This window comes from Papaver somniferum, chromosome 11 (assembly GCF_003573695.1).
Source record: "Papaver somniferum cultivar HN1 chromosome 11, ASM357369v1, whole genome shotgun sequence".
NCBI lineage: Eukaryota > Viridiplantae > Streptophyta > Magnoliopsida > Ranunculales > Papaveraceae > Papaver > Papaver somniferum.
Window position 1 is genome coordinate 68,525,194 of NC_039368.1, and position 16,675 is coordinate 68,541,868.

General features: G+C 36.5%; 1 protein-coding gene across 1 annotated transcript; it reads right to left on the reverse strand.

Annotated features, from left to right (window-relative positions):
• Positions 1 to 268: 268 nt before the first annotated feature.
• On the reverse strand, positions 269 to 1,653 carry LOC113324519. The gene is made up of 2 exons (XM_026572841.1): positions 1,256 to 1,653; positions 269 to 1,124 (listed from the first exon to the last, which is right to left on the reverse strand). The coding sequence occupies exons 1-2, from the start codon at positions 1,651 to 1,653 to the stop codon at positions 269 to 271; spliced, it is 1,254 nt and encodes a 417-aa protein (XP_026428626.1).
• Positions 1,654 to 16,675: the final 15,022 nt, after the last annotated feature.

The following is a 16,675-nucleotide window of genomic DNA, read 5'->3' on the forward strand; positions in this document are numbered from 1 at the left end:
CACTAATAGATGCTCCTAAATCTAGCAAATCTTTTGTAAACCTTGTTTTACCAATTGTGCAAGGTATAGTAAAATTGCCGGGGTCCTTCAATTTAGGTGGGAGTTTCTTTTGAAGATATGCCGAAGCACTCTCCCCCACACTCATTACCTCATTACTGGTCAATTTGTGCTTGTTAGTGCACAATTCCTTCAAGAACTTGGCATAACGAGGAACCTGCCTTATCGCCTCAATTAATGGAATGTTCACTTCAATCTTCTTGAAGATTTCCTAAATCTCTTTGTCCAAAGTCTCCTTCTTTGACTTTGCAAACCTGCTAGGAAAAGGTGGAGGAGTAACATAAGTAGAAATAAGAGGTGTAGAGTTAGAATTTGTTACCGAATCATCCTTTTTAGGGACTGCTTCGTCAACTTCTTTCTCTAAATCACGTTCATGGGACTCCAGTGATGCTGCCGGTTTCTCTACTTGCTTTCCACTTCGTAATTCAATAGCATTGACATTCTCCCTATGATTCAATGGTTGCGAAGGAAGTTTTACAGCTGCTTGTACCTTAAGTTGATTCATATCATTAGCCAATTCACTAACTTGGTTTTGTACATCTCTCATAGCTATCTCGGATTTCTGCTGGAATTGGTTGAACCCTTGCATTGTTTTTGAAATCTCTTGCATACTTTGCATCATAAGAGTAAACTTGTCATCCACACTTGTACCTTGAGTTTCTTGTTGTGGTCTTTGCATGAATTGGTACCCTCCTTGTTGATTGAAAGTAGGATTTTTTGCAGCTTTCTTGTTGGCGTAGCTGAAATTAGGATGATCATGCCAACCCTGATTATATGTGCTGAAATATGGGTCATATCTCGGCCTTTGCTTATTTTGGTACAGAGCACTTGCTTGCTCGGTGTATGATGGTATTACATCCGCTTCTATTTGTTGCACCATCCTCTCCATGTTACCCATCCTATATTCCAAATGTGAAGAATCACCAACTTCATTCACTTTTCTTACCATTGGTTCATCTCGAGTGTAGAATTGTTGAGTGTTTGCAGCCATGGTCTCTAACAAGCTTGTAGCTTCAGCAATGGTGTTGTTGGTGAATGCACCACCACTTGTGGCATCGATCAAATTTCTATCATTAGAAAGAAACCCCTCGTAGAAATATTGAATCACAAGTTGATCGCTGATTTGGCGGTGTGGACAACTAGCTAAAGCTTCTTGTAGCGCTCCCAATACTCATATAGAGTCTCTCCGGATACTTGCCTAATACCACAAATCTCCTGGTGAATCACTGCATCTTTTGATGCCGGAAAATACTTCTCAAGGAATAACTTCTTCATCTCATTCCATGTGGCTATACTCTCAGGAGGTAAGTAAAAGAACCATACTCCTGCAGCATCTATAAGGGAGAAAGGAAATGCTTTCGTCATAGCCATATCGGCGTCTGCACTTGCTTGTTTCAAACTAGTCACAACATGATGGAATTGTTGCAAGTGACGATTAGGATCTTCTCTTGCTAAACCTTTGAATTTGGGAAGCAAGTGAATCAATTTCGGTTTCAACTCAATGGTTCCATTCAGCTGAATACATAAAGGTTGGTGGTCAAGGTTTGGAGAAGTGAGCTCCTTGAGTGTTCTTGGAGCAGGTGGTCGACCTCCCATTGTGTTATTTTCCTCTTTTTCCGAGTCCGAGAATTCACTTGGTGGAAAACTACGAGGAAGTGGAGTATTCACTGCTCGAATCAAGTCTTTTAGTAAAGTGCCCGAATGAAGACGTATACCAATTGAACTTGGTCTTCCCTCTCCACGCATTCACCAAAGAAATGGTACCTGAAATAAGATTTCTAAAAAAGTGATTTAGTAAACAGAAATTGTAATTAAAAGTAAAAATAATAACCAAGAATAAAAATAACAACAAAACTTACCACTGTCTCCTCGGCAGCGACGCCAATTTTGACGAGGTGTCAACTCGCAAAGAATATTTCTCTACTTCTCTTTACAATAGCAAGTAAAATAATGAAAGCAGATTCGTGCCAAGTGAGGTGTATTAAGAAAAAGTTGTTATGGAATTACTCTTAGCAAAGATGATTATGTTGTAAAATTCTGAAAATCACAAAGTTGTATTGAAATATGAGATGAGATGGATTAAGGATTCATTCTCAACCACGAAACATAAACCAAATCGATATATAACACGTTCTTCGCATTATCTTGTTACTAACAACCCTAGGATAATTAGTACGCTCAACTATCCCATTATTATCTCCTAAGCTCACCGAACACGGAAGCGCTCGACTACCGGATTCTACTTATTCAAGTTACCTAGAGGTACGCTTACTAGGTATGATTTAAAAAAGTGCTCTAAGTTTTATGAGATAAGGTTTCTCCTAGTGATGAACTCAAAAGCATGAATCACCTACTAGTGTCAATTTCTACATATGTGTACTTAACAAAGTCTCATCATCAATACCCATATATTGCTACTTGTGTTTATATTTCTAGACAATTACGGGTCGAAGAAAATCCAAACTAGCAATAGGATTATGAATCAAGTATTTAATTTCGAACTTAAACAATCAACAAATAATCCATAAACATTATTGGCAAAGTAGAAATCAAACAATAACGAAACTTGCGAGAAAACGAACTATTGCATATCAATCATGAGTTCATATTTCGAGCTTTGAAATCACCCTCAATCAATGATTGTTTTGACTACTCATAATTATGGAGTTCATCATAATAATAATAATTGAAATCAAATAAAGAAGATGAAAAATAGTGCAAACCCTAGAATGGCTATCTCCCAAAAGCTCCAAGTAGAATACGTGATAAACAAAAAAGTAGAAGACTTTCTGAAAAAGCGACGGTACCCAAATATACCTCAAGCTAAAACTTTTCCTACCTATAAGTCCTTTGTCTCCAAGTGATTGTCTATGCACTGAGTCGATACAAAACAACTAATCGGTTCACACTTCGTGTGATCGTCGATGGATACGAGATCGAGATAATACAACAACGAAGTATGTTTACTTGATATAAAGGTTCGGACTTAACCAAACACAATAGGATTTCTTATCAAGTAAATAGGAATTAACGTTTGTGTAATTTACATTAATTATAATAAAACAATTATAATGCGGAAAATTAAAGTAAATGACACAACAAGATTTTGGTAACGAGGAAACCGCAAATGCAGAAAAACCCCGGGACCTAGTCCAGAATTGAATACTCTCAGGATTAAGACGCTACACAAAATTACACTTAACTTCGTATAGTTGAGACCAAGTAACTAACCCTATAGTTCACCTAGTTCCGTCTGTATTCCCACGCCTCTGACTTATGAATAAGTCACGTACTTGGAACAATCCCTTTGGTTCGTATTCCAAACAGTAAAGGAACAAGAAATCTTTTTGGTATCAACTCTATTCAACCAAGTGATATGAGTCGGACAAAGGCTCTTCCGTTTATCTCAACATAAACTCCTTCGTCGGGTCTAGATCTATCTTATGTTTAATCACCCAAAGGTAATCGATTAAGATTAAGCCAACAACACCTTTAATCCGAAGAACCGTGTTGATGCCGATCTACTCAATTAATCAATGCAATCTACCACAAGGATAAACCGATTATTAATTGGATCCACTTTTACCCAAACAAGTATTGTGCACACCAAATATTTTAAAACCCAAGTCAGATCTTCAATATCTTCTTTGTCTTCAAATCTTCTTAAATCTTCAATAAAAACCTGCACACAATCACTTGAATCTCTTGTGATCAATCACGCACCGAACGGAGTCTGTTAACAATGGATTATCACAAGATCATCTTTAGAACTAACACCAATCTAAAGATCCCTGTCGAAACTCTGAACTAGTTTGAGTGAATCTTATATCAGAATAGAAGATTCTCAAGAATAAACAAACTAGGTGCAATCAGATTTCAACTACCGTTAGTCAATCAAATCAATCGAAAACAAAGATAAATCGCAATTATCTAGTTTCCCACCAACGGGTCGCGCTAGAGCTTCTCAATCCCAAAGACGACTTTAAAACGAGCGACCGTAAGAGATTTCACCTAATTAGATTACTCTCCTCTCCGATGGGAGGCTACACCATTAATAAAGACAAAAGAGAAAGTTTGTTGTTACGAAGGATTAGTTTGCTAGAAAGGCAAACCTCGTGTACTTATAGACAAGGAAGTTTTGACACCAAGGAATTTCCAAAACCAAAAATATTCTCAAGATATTCATTAAAGCACAAATTCGGTTTCCATAATTCCTGGAAATGCTCTGTCCAAAAATAACAATCGAAATCTCTCGAAAAATCTAATTAGTAAATGCACATTACTAATTCTGTAATTTCCCTACAAAGATAAATTAATAATCTTAATTAAAATATTCTTAACTTACTTATGTTTCGATCCTGGGATTCTCTTCCATTAGCCGTTAAGGAATATCTCTGAACAATTATAGAAATAAACATTCACAGCACGTGTTCAAAGTTTGTCGACATATTTACTTTGTAAGTTCTCTTTCACACTTACAACCTTGAAACCGATTTTCCACACTTCCAAACAAGTTTAGAGTTGGTTCATCTGACTTTCAAGAACTATGTGATTGATCAAACCAACATTCAATCACAATCATGGGTTTACGGTTCTACCAAAACAAGTTTCGGTTCTACTGCCATGTGAGTACTACGCATAGTCACATTAGCTTCCCAAAGATTCGGTTGACTAGGTACTTGGATCGGTTCCCCACATATATATGGTATCTAACTTATATTTGTTGCACATGTATACAGGATCGGTTCACCTTTCTGCTATAAACCTTGCTGCACCCCATACAAGGATCGGTTCCCCTTGATGTACTGCATCCCTTACAAGGATCGGTTCCCTTTCCCTTACTAGGATCGGTTCCCTTTCCCCAAATCATACATAATCCGATCATACCACAGGTGATTACTTAAGATTGGTTTTACTAATAAAAGTTATACCAATACAAAAGTCAGGACTTTGTGAATAGTTATACCAAGAACACAACAAGTTGTGAGTGGTTATACTCTATCACACATATTGGTTGTTCATAAGATATGCAATGAATAACAAAACCAATAACTCCTGGCAATTTCCTTTTCGGTCCACAAACAAGTTTATGAACATACTTCCTTAGAACACATGTAAACATTGTTCCCTAGGATGAAATCCTCACCTCATACCCATACATAATCACAATAGCATTCAAATGATTATGGCGATGTGTTATTTACAAAGTTTAATGGTTAAGCAATAAACCTCGTATTGTATTCCTTAATACTATGTCTATCTAGAGTTCATATATGATTCGCAGTTATGTTTTCAATATGCACGACTTGAAAGATACGTTAGGGAATGAAACAGTTCAAGTCAATAAACACTAACCTCAAGTGGAAGGATCATTGTTGTCGTTGTAGCTCCTTGCTTCTTCACATCTTCAAGACTTCGCAATACTTGTCATGTCTCATATCCTAATGCTTTCAAGCTAACCTATGCGAAGTTTAACTCTAGTACATAATCAAGCGACTCTTAACATGAGTTTTGATTCACTAAAATATGACAACCAAACTTGATATACCAACGCTTGGTGGGTTCAACCGATCAATTCCCTAACAATGTCCCCCCTTTGTCAATTTTAGTGACAAAACTCTTACATCATATGGATAAACAAATTACAAGAATTCATTACACTCCGCTTGATTCCCGATTCAACAACACAGTAAAACTACTTACATTCAATCCTTGAAAATGCCGATGTTGACATTATAATAACAAAGATAATACCCCCCCCCCCCCCCCCCTAAGGAAGATAGGTAGATATTCAATCCGCACGTCTTTGTTATACCAATCAAAATGACATGTTACTCCCCCTTAGTCTGTGATTTCACTCTTTCGTTAGATGAAACATTCAAGTACCAATGTTCTTTTCCTTAGTGATACCAATTAGTATAAAATCAATGCCAGTATCACTTATTTACTCCATATATTTCTTCCCCTTTTTGTCGCAAAAATGACAAAGAAACGAAAAAAATAAAGGACAACACGAAAAGAATCTTACAAAACTCAGAATAGACTTGCAAACCTGTAGAGTTAGGCACGAGGGTTCCACACATCACGTTCTGATAACCAATATCAAAACCGAAACTACAAGTAGTATTATTTTGATATGTTACCAAGGAAACAATTGCCCAAAATAATTTTTCCCATTTAGTTTAGCAAACCAAAAAACAACTAATCACATTAGTCCCTTTGCTAAACCGATTGTTCAAAAACAACCGCTTAATTCGATAAGACCAAAATAAAGATAAGCTCCATTTTTCTCATCAGGTTCTAATTATCCATAAACTTAGACCTTTCACTTTTAAAAAAACCAAATACTAGGTTAGTTAACTAGCATTTTCTTGTTTAGGCATTCGATTAGACTTGAATAACCGAAACCTCACTTCGATAAGACAAACTAAGATCAATATTAACTTAGTTTCTTATCTGGAATCGAACTGGACTGAACAACTCATCCCATAGACATATTATTTCGTTAAGCTATAAATAATTCATACAAACCAAAATAAATCAACTTGCATAATTATTCACCTCAACCGGAAGCAACTGAAACAACATAGATATTAAAAGCACCGCAATTGCACCGTAATTTTGTAAGCCTAAACCATTGAAACTATACAAAAGCAAGATAACAATAGTTTTTCTTAACCGGAACCAATTGAATCACACACACATCAATTGTACCGAAATTTTGTAAGCCTAAACGATTGATATCAGACAATAAAGCAAGATAAAAATAGTTTTTCTTAACAAGAACCAATTGAAACACACATCCACACACACATCATGGAATAAATATCAATTGAACCTAAAATTTTGTTAAGCAAAAGCAACAAATATATATCATATAAACTCAGGCTTTTCTTAAATAGGAAAACAATTAACTAAGATTGTTACCCCAAATTTCGCATCCACTTCTCCAATATGATAGCGTCTTCGTCCAGGGAGAATTGATATCGAAATATCACCACGTTGTCATCCTTATGCATAAACAAAAGAATAACAACACACCTCAACCTTTACCAGAGAAAGGTTGAAATCCGGTTTTAACAATTGCAAGCAAAAGTTGAAAACCGTCGAAATACATATGCTTTTATGCTAAACCAAAACCGATTCAACATATTGTGACTTTTTCACATACTGTTTCTATTAGAACCCCTCATAATTCTTTGATAAAGCCTACCTATTAGGGCTAAAACTTAATCCCGCTAAATCAAAAAGTCACCCAAACCATGAGGGTTCACAATATATGAGATCGAATATTAAGGTAGTAAAACCGAAATCAAACATCACATAAACATACGATAAAGATTTTTATAGTACATAGATTAACACATCATATTATTACACTTAAAACCAGAACATAATTTTTTTTTAAAGTCTTACAATACTTAAAATGTTCAGATAGTAAAATAGTCTTATGATTACAGCAATAACCAAATATAATTAGACTCAAGTCTAAGAGCTTGAACTAGTGTCGCTCAAGCCAAAATCTTCATCAGATTCAGTATCCTTAAAGTCTTCAACAATCACTGAGAGATCGGAAACAAGTTTTGGATGCTTGAGAGAAGCAAAACTGACTTAACGCTCCAGACAATCATTTCTCCTACTAATCCTTCGGTAGTAGGTTTCTAGATCAGTGTCTTGCATAAGAGTGCTATGAGCAGTACTTGTGCTTGGTCCAACACGACTTTGTCCCCTCATTCTATTGATAATAGAGTGGTTATAAGGTTTTGGTACAAGTTTTTGAGAGTCATTTGCACCAATTTCAAAAACGCTGCAAATTCTTGTGATAAGACATGGAAACCCCATGCTCTTCCCACTACTCCAGACTCTTATCATTTGCTTTATAATAAAACCACAAAAATCAAAGTTAGGGGTACAGATTACCATACGATAAATTAACTCAGCTACATCTCCATTCCACGCCACTCTGTGCATATTACTAGGTGCCAAGTTTGGAACAACAAGTTTTCCAAAAAACTTGAGATGTTTTGACATGCCTTTAATGCAAAGACTGTTTCCACTCCAGGATTTTCCACCAAGAATCTCAGCAATATGTTCTTTGTTGAAATCACTGTTTTGAGGAAGAAATGTATTTTCTCTATTGCATACCAGAAGATATCCAATAACATTTCTATTAACCTCAAAGCATCGTCTTCGAACCATAGTGAATAACTTACACCTTTTAGCATCCATAGCATACATGTTGCCATAGAATTCGGCAACAAGAGTGGGTGACCCAGTATAGTTTCCAGAGTGAATATCACACCAGTCATTCCTGCTATGATACAGACTCATATATTCTTGAAGCTCAACACTCACAAATTTCTTCTCAACAATAATCTTCTTATTATGAATTGAAACATACTTGTTATAACATTCTTGATTAACAAAATAAAGACCTGTGCTAACATCGAAAATTATTGTTGATAGGGTATCAGTGGTTTCATCAGAGAAGGTAAAATTTGGAGTACCTCTACTATAGTTTTCATTCGAACCTTCTACACTAGTGAAATTCCTATTATACATGATGTTGTGAAACAAAAATTCAAAATAGATAAGAAAAAACTTACAACCGATGAAGCCACTAGAAATTCGAAATACACCTTCGGAAGACAGGATGATGAAAATAGATAGTACCTCTTGAAGATTGAGTAGGATTGAACCAAAATTTTGTTTCGAACACAAAAGGAAAACAAAAATCTTGTATTTTGATTTCGAACCAGCCCTTTCTCTTCATGATATGTTCGAAGATGAAGAAGAGAATATAAGAGAGTTTTTGTCTCTCTTCGTTATTATCACCGAATGACACGTCGGTTCCAATTCCAGTTCACAGGGTTCGATTCTTAGGTCGATAGTATATTCTACTATAGATCCGAAACACTTTTCTCAAGCGGGCTGAACAGTTTGAGTTCGATACTCTTTGTGGGCTTAGAGTATGTTTTTTTTACAAATAACTTTTTGCATTTCAACATTATCGATAGTATGTTCTTCTTCGAAACCAAACTCTGTGTTAGATAAGTTTTCACTGAATTCATGAGTGATTTAAACATAGTTTTGACATGAATCCATGTTCATATTATCTAGAGAAAAATTCATACAGTAGTCATGAAGATATTTACTTCTCTCAGACTTTGGTTCTTTGGCGGTTGTTTTATGGAATCTAGTTCCAATAGGAAAGTATCCACTTCATCTTGAAGTTGCTGACTATCACTCAGGATTTTGCATGTCTTTCTAAAAGACTCATCTTCCTTTATCTCGTAAAGTTCGAGTTCTGTTGACAAATCACTGATTTGTTTTTCTATTTCAGCGAACTCAATGAGTTTGCGACTCATTTTATCTTTAGGATCTTCAGTGAGTCTGAGATACAATTAACATTCTTCTACAGACCAAACTTCTTTGGAACGTAGGAACTCAACAATTTCATTGTCTGACATAACTTCAAACAATATTGAGTCATCTACTCTTGCCATTACGTTAACTGAATCACTTAATAGATTCATTCTTATAGGTTGGATCGCACCAAACACATATTGTTAGATCTTTTCGTGTTTGCCTGCTCTGATACTAATTGAAAAAACGAGGGTACCCAAATATACCTCAAGATAAGACTTTTCTACCTATAAGTCCTTTCTCCGAAAGTGATTTTCTATGTACTGAGTCGAGACAATACAACTAATCAGTTCGCACTTCGTATGATCGTCTATGGATACGAGATCAAGACAATACAACAACGAAGTATGTTTACTTGATATAAATGTTTGGAATTAACCAAAAACAATAGGATTCCTTATCAAGTAAATAGGAATTAACGTTTGTGTAATTTACTTTAGTTATAATAAAACAATTATAATGCGGAAAATAAAAGTAAATTACACAACAAGGTTTTGTTAACGAGGAAACCGCAAATGCAGAAAAACTCCGGGACCTAGTCCAGAATTGAATACTGTCAGGATTAAGCCGCTACACAAAATTACACTTAACTTCGTATAGTTGAGACCAAGTAACTAACCATATAGTTCACCTAGTTCCGTCTGTATTCCCACGCCTCCGACTTATGAATAAGTCACGTACTTGGAACAATCCCTTTGGTTCGTATTCCAAACAGTAAAGGAACAAGAAATCTGTTTGGTATCAACTCTATGCAACCAAGTGATATGAGTCGGACAAAGGCTCTTCCGTTTATCTCAACATAAACTCCTTCGTCGGCTCTAGATCTATGTTCTATCACCCAAAGGTAATCGATTAAGATTAATCCAACAACACCTTTAATCCGAAGAACCGTGTTCATGCCGATCTACTCAATTAATCAATCCAATCTACCACAAGGATAAACCGATTATTAATTGGATCCTCTTTTACCCAACCAAAGATTATAAAACCCAAGTCAGATCTTCAAAATCTTCTTTGTCTTCAAATTTTCTTAAATCTTCAATAAAAACCTGCACACAATCACTTGAATCTCTTGTTATCAATCACGCACGGAATGGAGTCTGTTAACAGTGGATTATCACAAGATCGTCTTTAGAACTAACAATAGTCTAAAGATCCCTGTCGAAACTCTGAACTAGTTTCAGTGAATCTTATATCAGAATAGAAGATTCTCAAGAATAAACAAACTAGGTGCAATCAGATTTCAACCACCGTTAGTCAATCAAATCAATTGAAAACAAAGATAAACCGCAATTATCTAGTTTCCCACCAACGGGTCGCGCTAGAGATTCTCAATCCCAAAGAAGACTTTAAAACGAGCGGTCGTAATAGATTTCACCTAATTAGATTACTCTCCTCTCCGATAGGCGGCTACACCAGTAACAAAAACAAAAGAGGAAGTCTGTTGTTACGAAGGATTAGTTTGCTAGAAAGGAAAACTTCGTGTATTTATAGACAAGGAAGTCTGGACACCAAGGAATTTCCATAACCGAAAATATTCTCAAGATATTCATTAAAGCACAAATTCGGTTTTCATAATTCCTGGAAATGCTCTGTCCAAAAATAACAATCGAAATCTATCGGAAAATCTAATTAGTAAATGCACATTACTAATTCTGTAATTTCCCTAGAAAGATAAATTAATAACCTTAATTAAAAGAGTCTTAACTTACTTATGTTTCGATTCTGAGATTCTCTTCCCTTAGCCGTTAAGAAATATCTTTGAACAATTATATAAATAAACATTGACAACACGTGTTCAAAGTTTGTCGACATCTTTACTTTGTAAGTTCTCTTTCACACTTACAACCTTGAAACAGATTTTCCACACTACCAAACAAGTTTAGAGTTGGTTCATCTGACTTTCAAGAACTATGTGATTGATCAAACCAACATTCAATCACAATCATTGGTTTATGGTTCTACCAAAACAAGTTTCGGTTCTACCTCCATGTGAGTACCACGCATAGTCACACTAGCTTCCCAAAGATTCGGTTGACTAGGTACTAGGATCGGTTCCCCACAAATATATGATATCTAACTTATATGTGTTGCACATGTCCATAGGATCGGTTCCCCTTTCTGCTATAAACCTTGCTGCACCCCATACAAGGATCGGTTCCCCTTGATGTACTGCACCCCTTACAAGGATAGGTTCCCTTTCCCTTACTAGGATCGATTCCTTTTCCCTTAAAAGGATCGGTTCCCTTTCCTTTACTTGGATCAGTTCCCTTTCCCCAAGGCAGACATAATCCAATCATACCACAAATGATTACTTAAGATTGGTTTTACTAATAAAAGTTATACCAATACAAAAGTCAGGACTTTGTGAATAGTTCTACCAAGAACACAACAAGTTGTGAGCGGTTATACTCAATCACACATATTGGTTTTTCATAAGATATGCGATGAATAACAAAACCAATAACTCCTGGAAATTTCCTTTTCGGTCCACAAACAAGTTTATGAACTTACTTCCTTAGAACACATGTAAACATTGTTCCCTAGGATGAAATCCTCACCTCATACCCATACATAATCACAATAGCATTCAAATGATTATGGCGATCTCTTATCTATAAAGTTTAATGGTTAAACAATAAACCTCGTATTGTATTCCTTAATATTATGTCTATCTAGAGTTCATATATGCTTCGCAATTATGTTTTCAATATGCACGACTTGAAAGATACATTAGGGAATGAAACAGTTCAAGTCAAATATCACTAACCTCAAGTGGAAGGATCATTGTTGTCGTTGTAGCTCTTTGCTTCTTCACATCTTCAAGACTTCGCAATACTTGTAATGTCTCATATCCTAATGCTTTCAATCTAACCTATATGAAGTTTAACCCTAGTACTTAATCAAGCGACTCTTAACATGAGTTTTAATTCACTAAAATATGACAACCAAACTTGACATACCAACACTTGGTGGGTTCAACTGTGCAATTCTCTAACACTTTCCCTTTTGTAGCTTTTCTCCAACTTTATGTCAAATCTCCAAAGTCCAATACAAAGATGTTCACCAAGCCCATATGTAGAAAAACCCATGTAGAATTCTGTCCAAAAACTGTCGCCGGAAACTGGTTCCACCACCGGAAGTTGTCCGGAATAGTTGTCAGAAAAGTATCTCACGTGACGGCAAACATCTCAGGTAGCCAGGGTCAAACTAACAGTTAACAGTTAAAACTAACGGATGACTAACGGTCACTAACATCGTCCAAGTCAGAGTCTGAGTAGGAGCTGAGTAAGAATCTGACTGCCAGGAAAAATCTGTTTTTCACAAGCCAAAGTTGTGTGGCATAGGCCAGAACTTGTGTCGCGCAATGGTTGCGCTTTAATTCTCTGAAGCCATGGTCACAACTCCACAGATTGTGCATTCTGCAATTCCAATTCAGTTGCACTTCTTCTTGTAACTTGCATCTCAACCTCATGGCTTGCTTCTTGCAAATTCATTCTCGTAAATCAACATCACTGCCACTGCATCATGATCAATTCATTCTCCTTCTGAGTCATACCACATGTGTACATCCATTGGAGTTGATTAGCTGCACAACAACACTACAACTGCAACACAAACTTGTTTTTCTTCCCTGTTACACAGCTCTACCATCTCAAGCTCCACTTTCTCTCCCAGATACAACAACTTTAATTGCAATCTCAGATTAGCACAAGCATCTGTCGCTTTAACTCCATTTATAGTCCCAGTTCTGCTCAAATCCACACGTGCCTTCATTTCAACTGCAATTCAGTTAAGCTCCAAACCAACTGCAACAGCAGTTCACCGCAGATCACCACCAGAAACCACCATCTCAGTAACTCCATTAGCAACATTTTATCTCAACCTGCAATATCAATTTCAGTCACTGCTCCTTCTTGTTCATATGCAACAGAAACCACTACCACCAACAACTTGAACTGCAGATCCAATCTTTCCTTGTACACCCATGACTGTTATTCCATTCATCACTTACTCAACACCTTGACTGTCTCCAGCTTCACAATACTGAAATGCAAACCATTCCCATGTTATCTTCACCTGCGGTACCGATCCACCAGCTGCAATTGCTTGATTTCCTGAACTGTGACCCCTATGCACAATTTAGGTCAATAACCTGTAGTTTCAGTTCAGCCATCAGTTCATATGTCAGCTCCAACTGCAACTCATAACCCTTGAATCACCATTCTGATACCCATTTGATAATCACCTTTGGAATCTCAATCAAAACCTTGGATATGTACTTTAATGAAACTCTAGTTTTCAGTAACAACAACAGCAGCAACAGCAGCTGTACTTCATCTTGTTCTTGACTGCAACCGATTTGAAACCCTTCGATCTCAACTCGTGTGAATCTTCCCTTCCTCTTTCTCATCCATCTCCTCTCACAATTCTTGTTCATCTCAATAAAACCCAGAATTCCACACGAACTAATGTTGTAAACATACATCTAAACCTGCAATTGTTGATCTTCACTGCTCGTCTCAGATTCATTCCTCATCTGGATTCGAATTCAACACTTTGAGAATCAATCTGAACCCCATTTCTTCAGAAACAAACCCATCTCTTCAGATACTGATTAAACCACCAGCAGCATCGACTCATTCAAACCCTAACTTCCATCAATTTCAACAGGTACATCATCATCTTCTCTGATCTCCATTTTCCACATCTCCATCAAATTTCTTTCTGCCAGTAGCCACCTTTTCTCCTCTCAATTTCAGGTGTTGTAGGAAATAATGAGAAAAGATAAACTCTTCTCTGAATTTTAAGGTGAGAGAAACTGGAGTGATACAGCTAGTCGCGTGAATTGGCTAAGGTGTACCAAGATGACTCTAGGCACCCTAAGAATTGATACGAGCTGCCAAAGAACGACAGCTTCTTTTCCTCCGTTGTGCTTCCAATAACAGCAACCGTCTCTCCTCTCTTATTTCTCAGATCCACTTTTTCTCTTCAATTTCTCTTCATCACTAAAGTTGTCGTGCTTTTCAGACAGAAAATTTGCATCACTAAACCCGACATGCTTTTCAGACAGAGATGAAGAAATAAAAGCAAATGATAAGAAATAGTTCGCCTCCAATTGTAGTTGCACATGAAATGACACTTTTGCCCTCTTTCTTCTTCTTTTGTTCCAAATGACTCCAAAGTACCTAAACAATCAAAAGTAAACATAAGATACATAATTTGCAAGAAAACTTAGCAAAGAAAGCATAAACAATAGATAAATATTAAGGTGTTTTAGACACCTATCATTGGTCCAAAAGAATGTGTCCCTCAACTTCTTCAGATTAAACTTCTTACTTAGATAACCATCCTTCATCAAAAACATAGACTCCGTCTTAATCTGATCCCAATCGAATAAAATGTTGGTCAATTCGAAGATCTTGTCCCAAGAAATGCCATCATCGTAGCCATCACTCATTGCTTTTCACTCAACCTCGAGGCCTAGAATTTGATGAGCATCATCGGGAGTTATCGAAATCTCACCGAACGGGAATAACATTGTATAAGTCTCTCTGTAAAACCTCTCACAGAATGCAGATATGATAACTCTATCATACTCAACAATCGAACTCTCCACCGCAGGCCATAACCCGGAGTTCTTGATAATCGCTTGCACCTCGTCACATTCCTTGTCAAGTGGCCATTTCTTAATCACTGAACATGAAGCTTGGCGCCTCAAGAGACGGATGGCATGCTTGTGATCCTAAAATACCAAAAACACAAAATGAAAAGAAATACAAACACTTGAAGCAAAATTTAAGATAGATACACTTAAATAAAAAACAAAGACAGATTGAGATTACTTACGACAATATTTTGGATTTCACATGCCCATGAGTCTTTGTGTCCAAAAAGAACATGTCCACCATCTTATGGGGTCCCCCGTGGAGGCTTACCTGGTTTCAGTGTAACCTTCAAGTGAGACGGAGGAATGTGGGAATCAGTTGGTTTAGTGATAACCTTCTTCTTCTTTCCGATTTCAGTTGTAGTTGCATCTTGGGTTTGTTGATCATTATCTTAAGTTTGTTTATTATTACATGTTTCTTCTCCACCTTCTTCTTCCTCCTCTTCCTATTCAACAATTTCATATTCTCTATCCTTATCTTTATCTCCATTATTGTTATCACCATCATCATTACCTCCTCCAACAGGTGGCATGTCTTGATCACCATCATCATCATTGTTACCTCCTCCAGCAGCCAGAGTTCTTTCAACATCATCATCATCATCATCATTAACTCTTCTACCAGATGGAATTTGTTAGAGCATAGCTTGGTTGAACCCACCAAATGTTGGTATGTCAAGTTTGATTGTCATATTTTAGTGAATCAAAACTCAATTAAAGAGTCGCTTAATTATATACTAGAGACAATTTCGTATAGGTTATGCTAGAAAGATTAGGATTATGAGACATACAAGTATTACTGGAAGACTTGAAGAATGTGAAGAAGTAACAAGCTACATCGACGACATCATCCTTCCTCTTGAGGTTAGTAATATTGTGACTTGAACTCTTTTATTCCTAACGTATATTTCAAGTCGTGCTATATTGAAAACATAACTGCGAAGATGTGAATGATTATACTCTAGTAGACATAGTGTTAAGGAATTAGAATACGAAGTATAACGCTTCTTTTGAACTTCGTATATAAGACATCGACATAATCGTATGAATGCTATTGTGATTATGTGTATGGTTAAAGTTGAAGATTTCATCCTAGGAAACAATGTTTACATTTGTTTAAAGGAAGTACATTTATGAACTTGTTTTATGAATCGAAAGGGCGCTAGGCTTATTGGTATTGTAATTCATTGCACATCTTTGGATTACCAATATGTGTGAGTTAGTAGAACCGATCATAACTAGTTATGAATCTTGGTGAAACTAGTCACAATGCCTGACTTATGTATTGGTATGACTTTTATTAGTGTAACCGATCTTAAGTAATCACCTAAAATGGTATGATCGATATTTGTAATTGGCGCAACCGATCCTTGTAATTGGCGCAACTGGTCCTGGTAATTGGTGTAACCGATCCTAGTGACTAGTGTAACCGATCACAAGTAATACCATGGGAATATGGTAACTGGTCCTGGTAATTGACGTAACCGATCCTGGTAACTGATGTAACCTGTCCCAGTAACCATA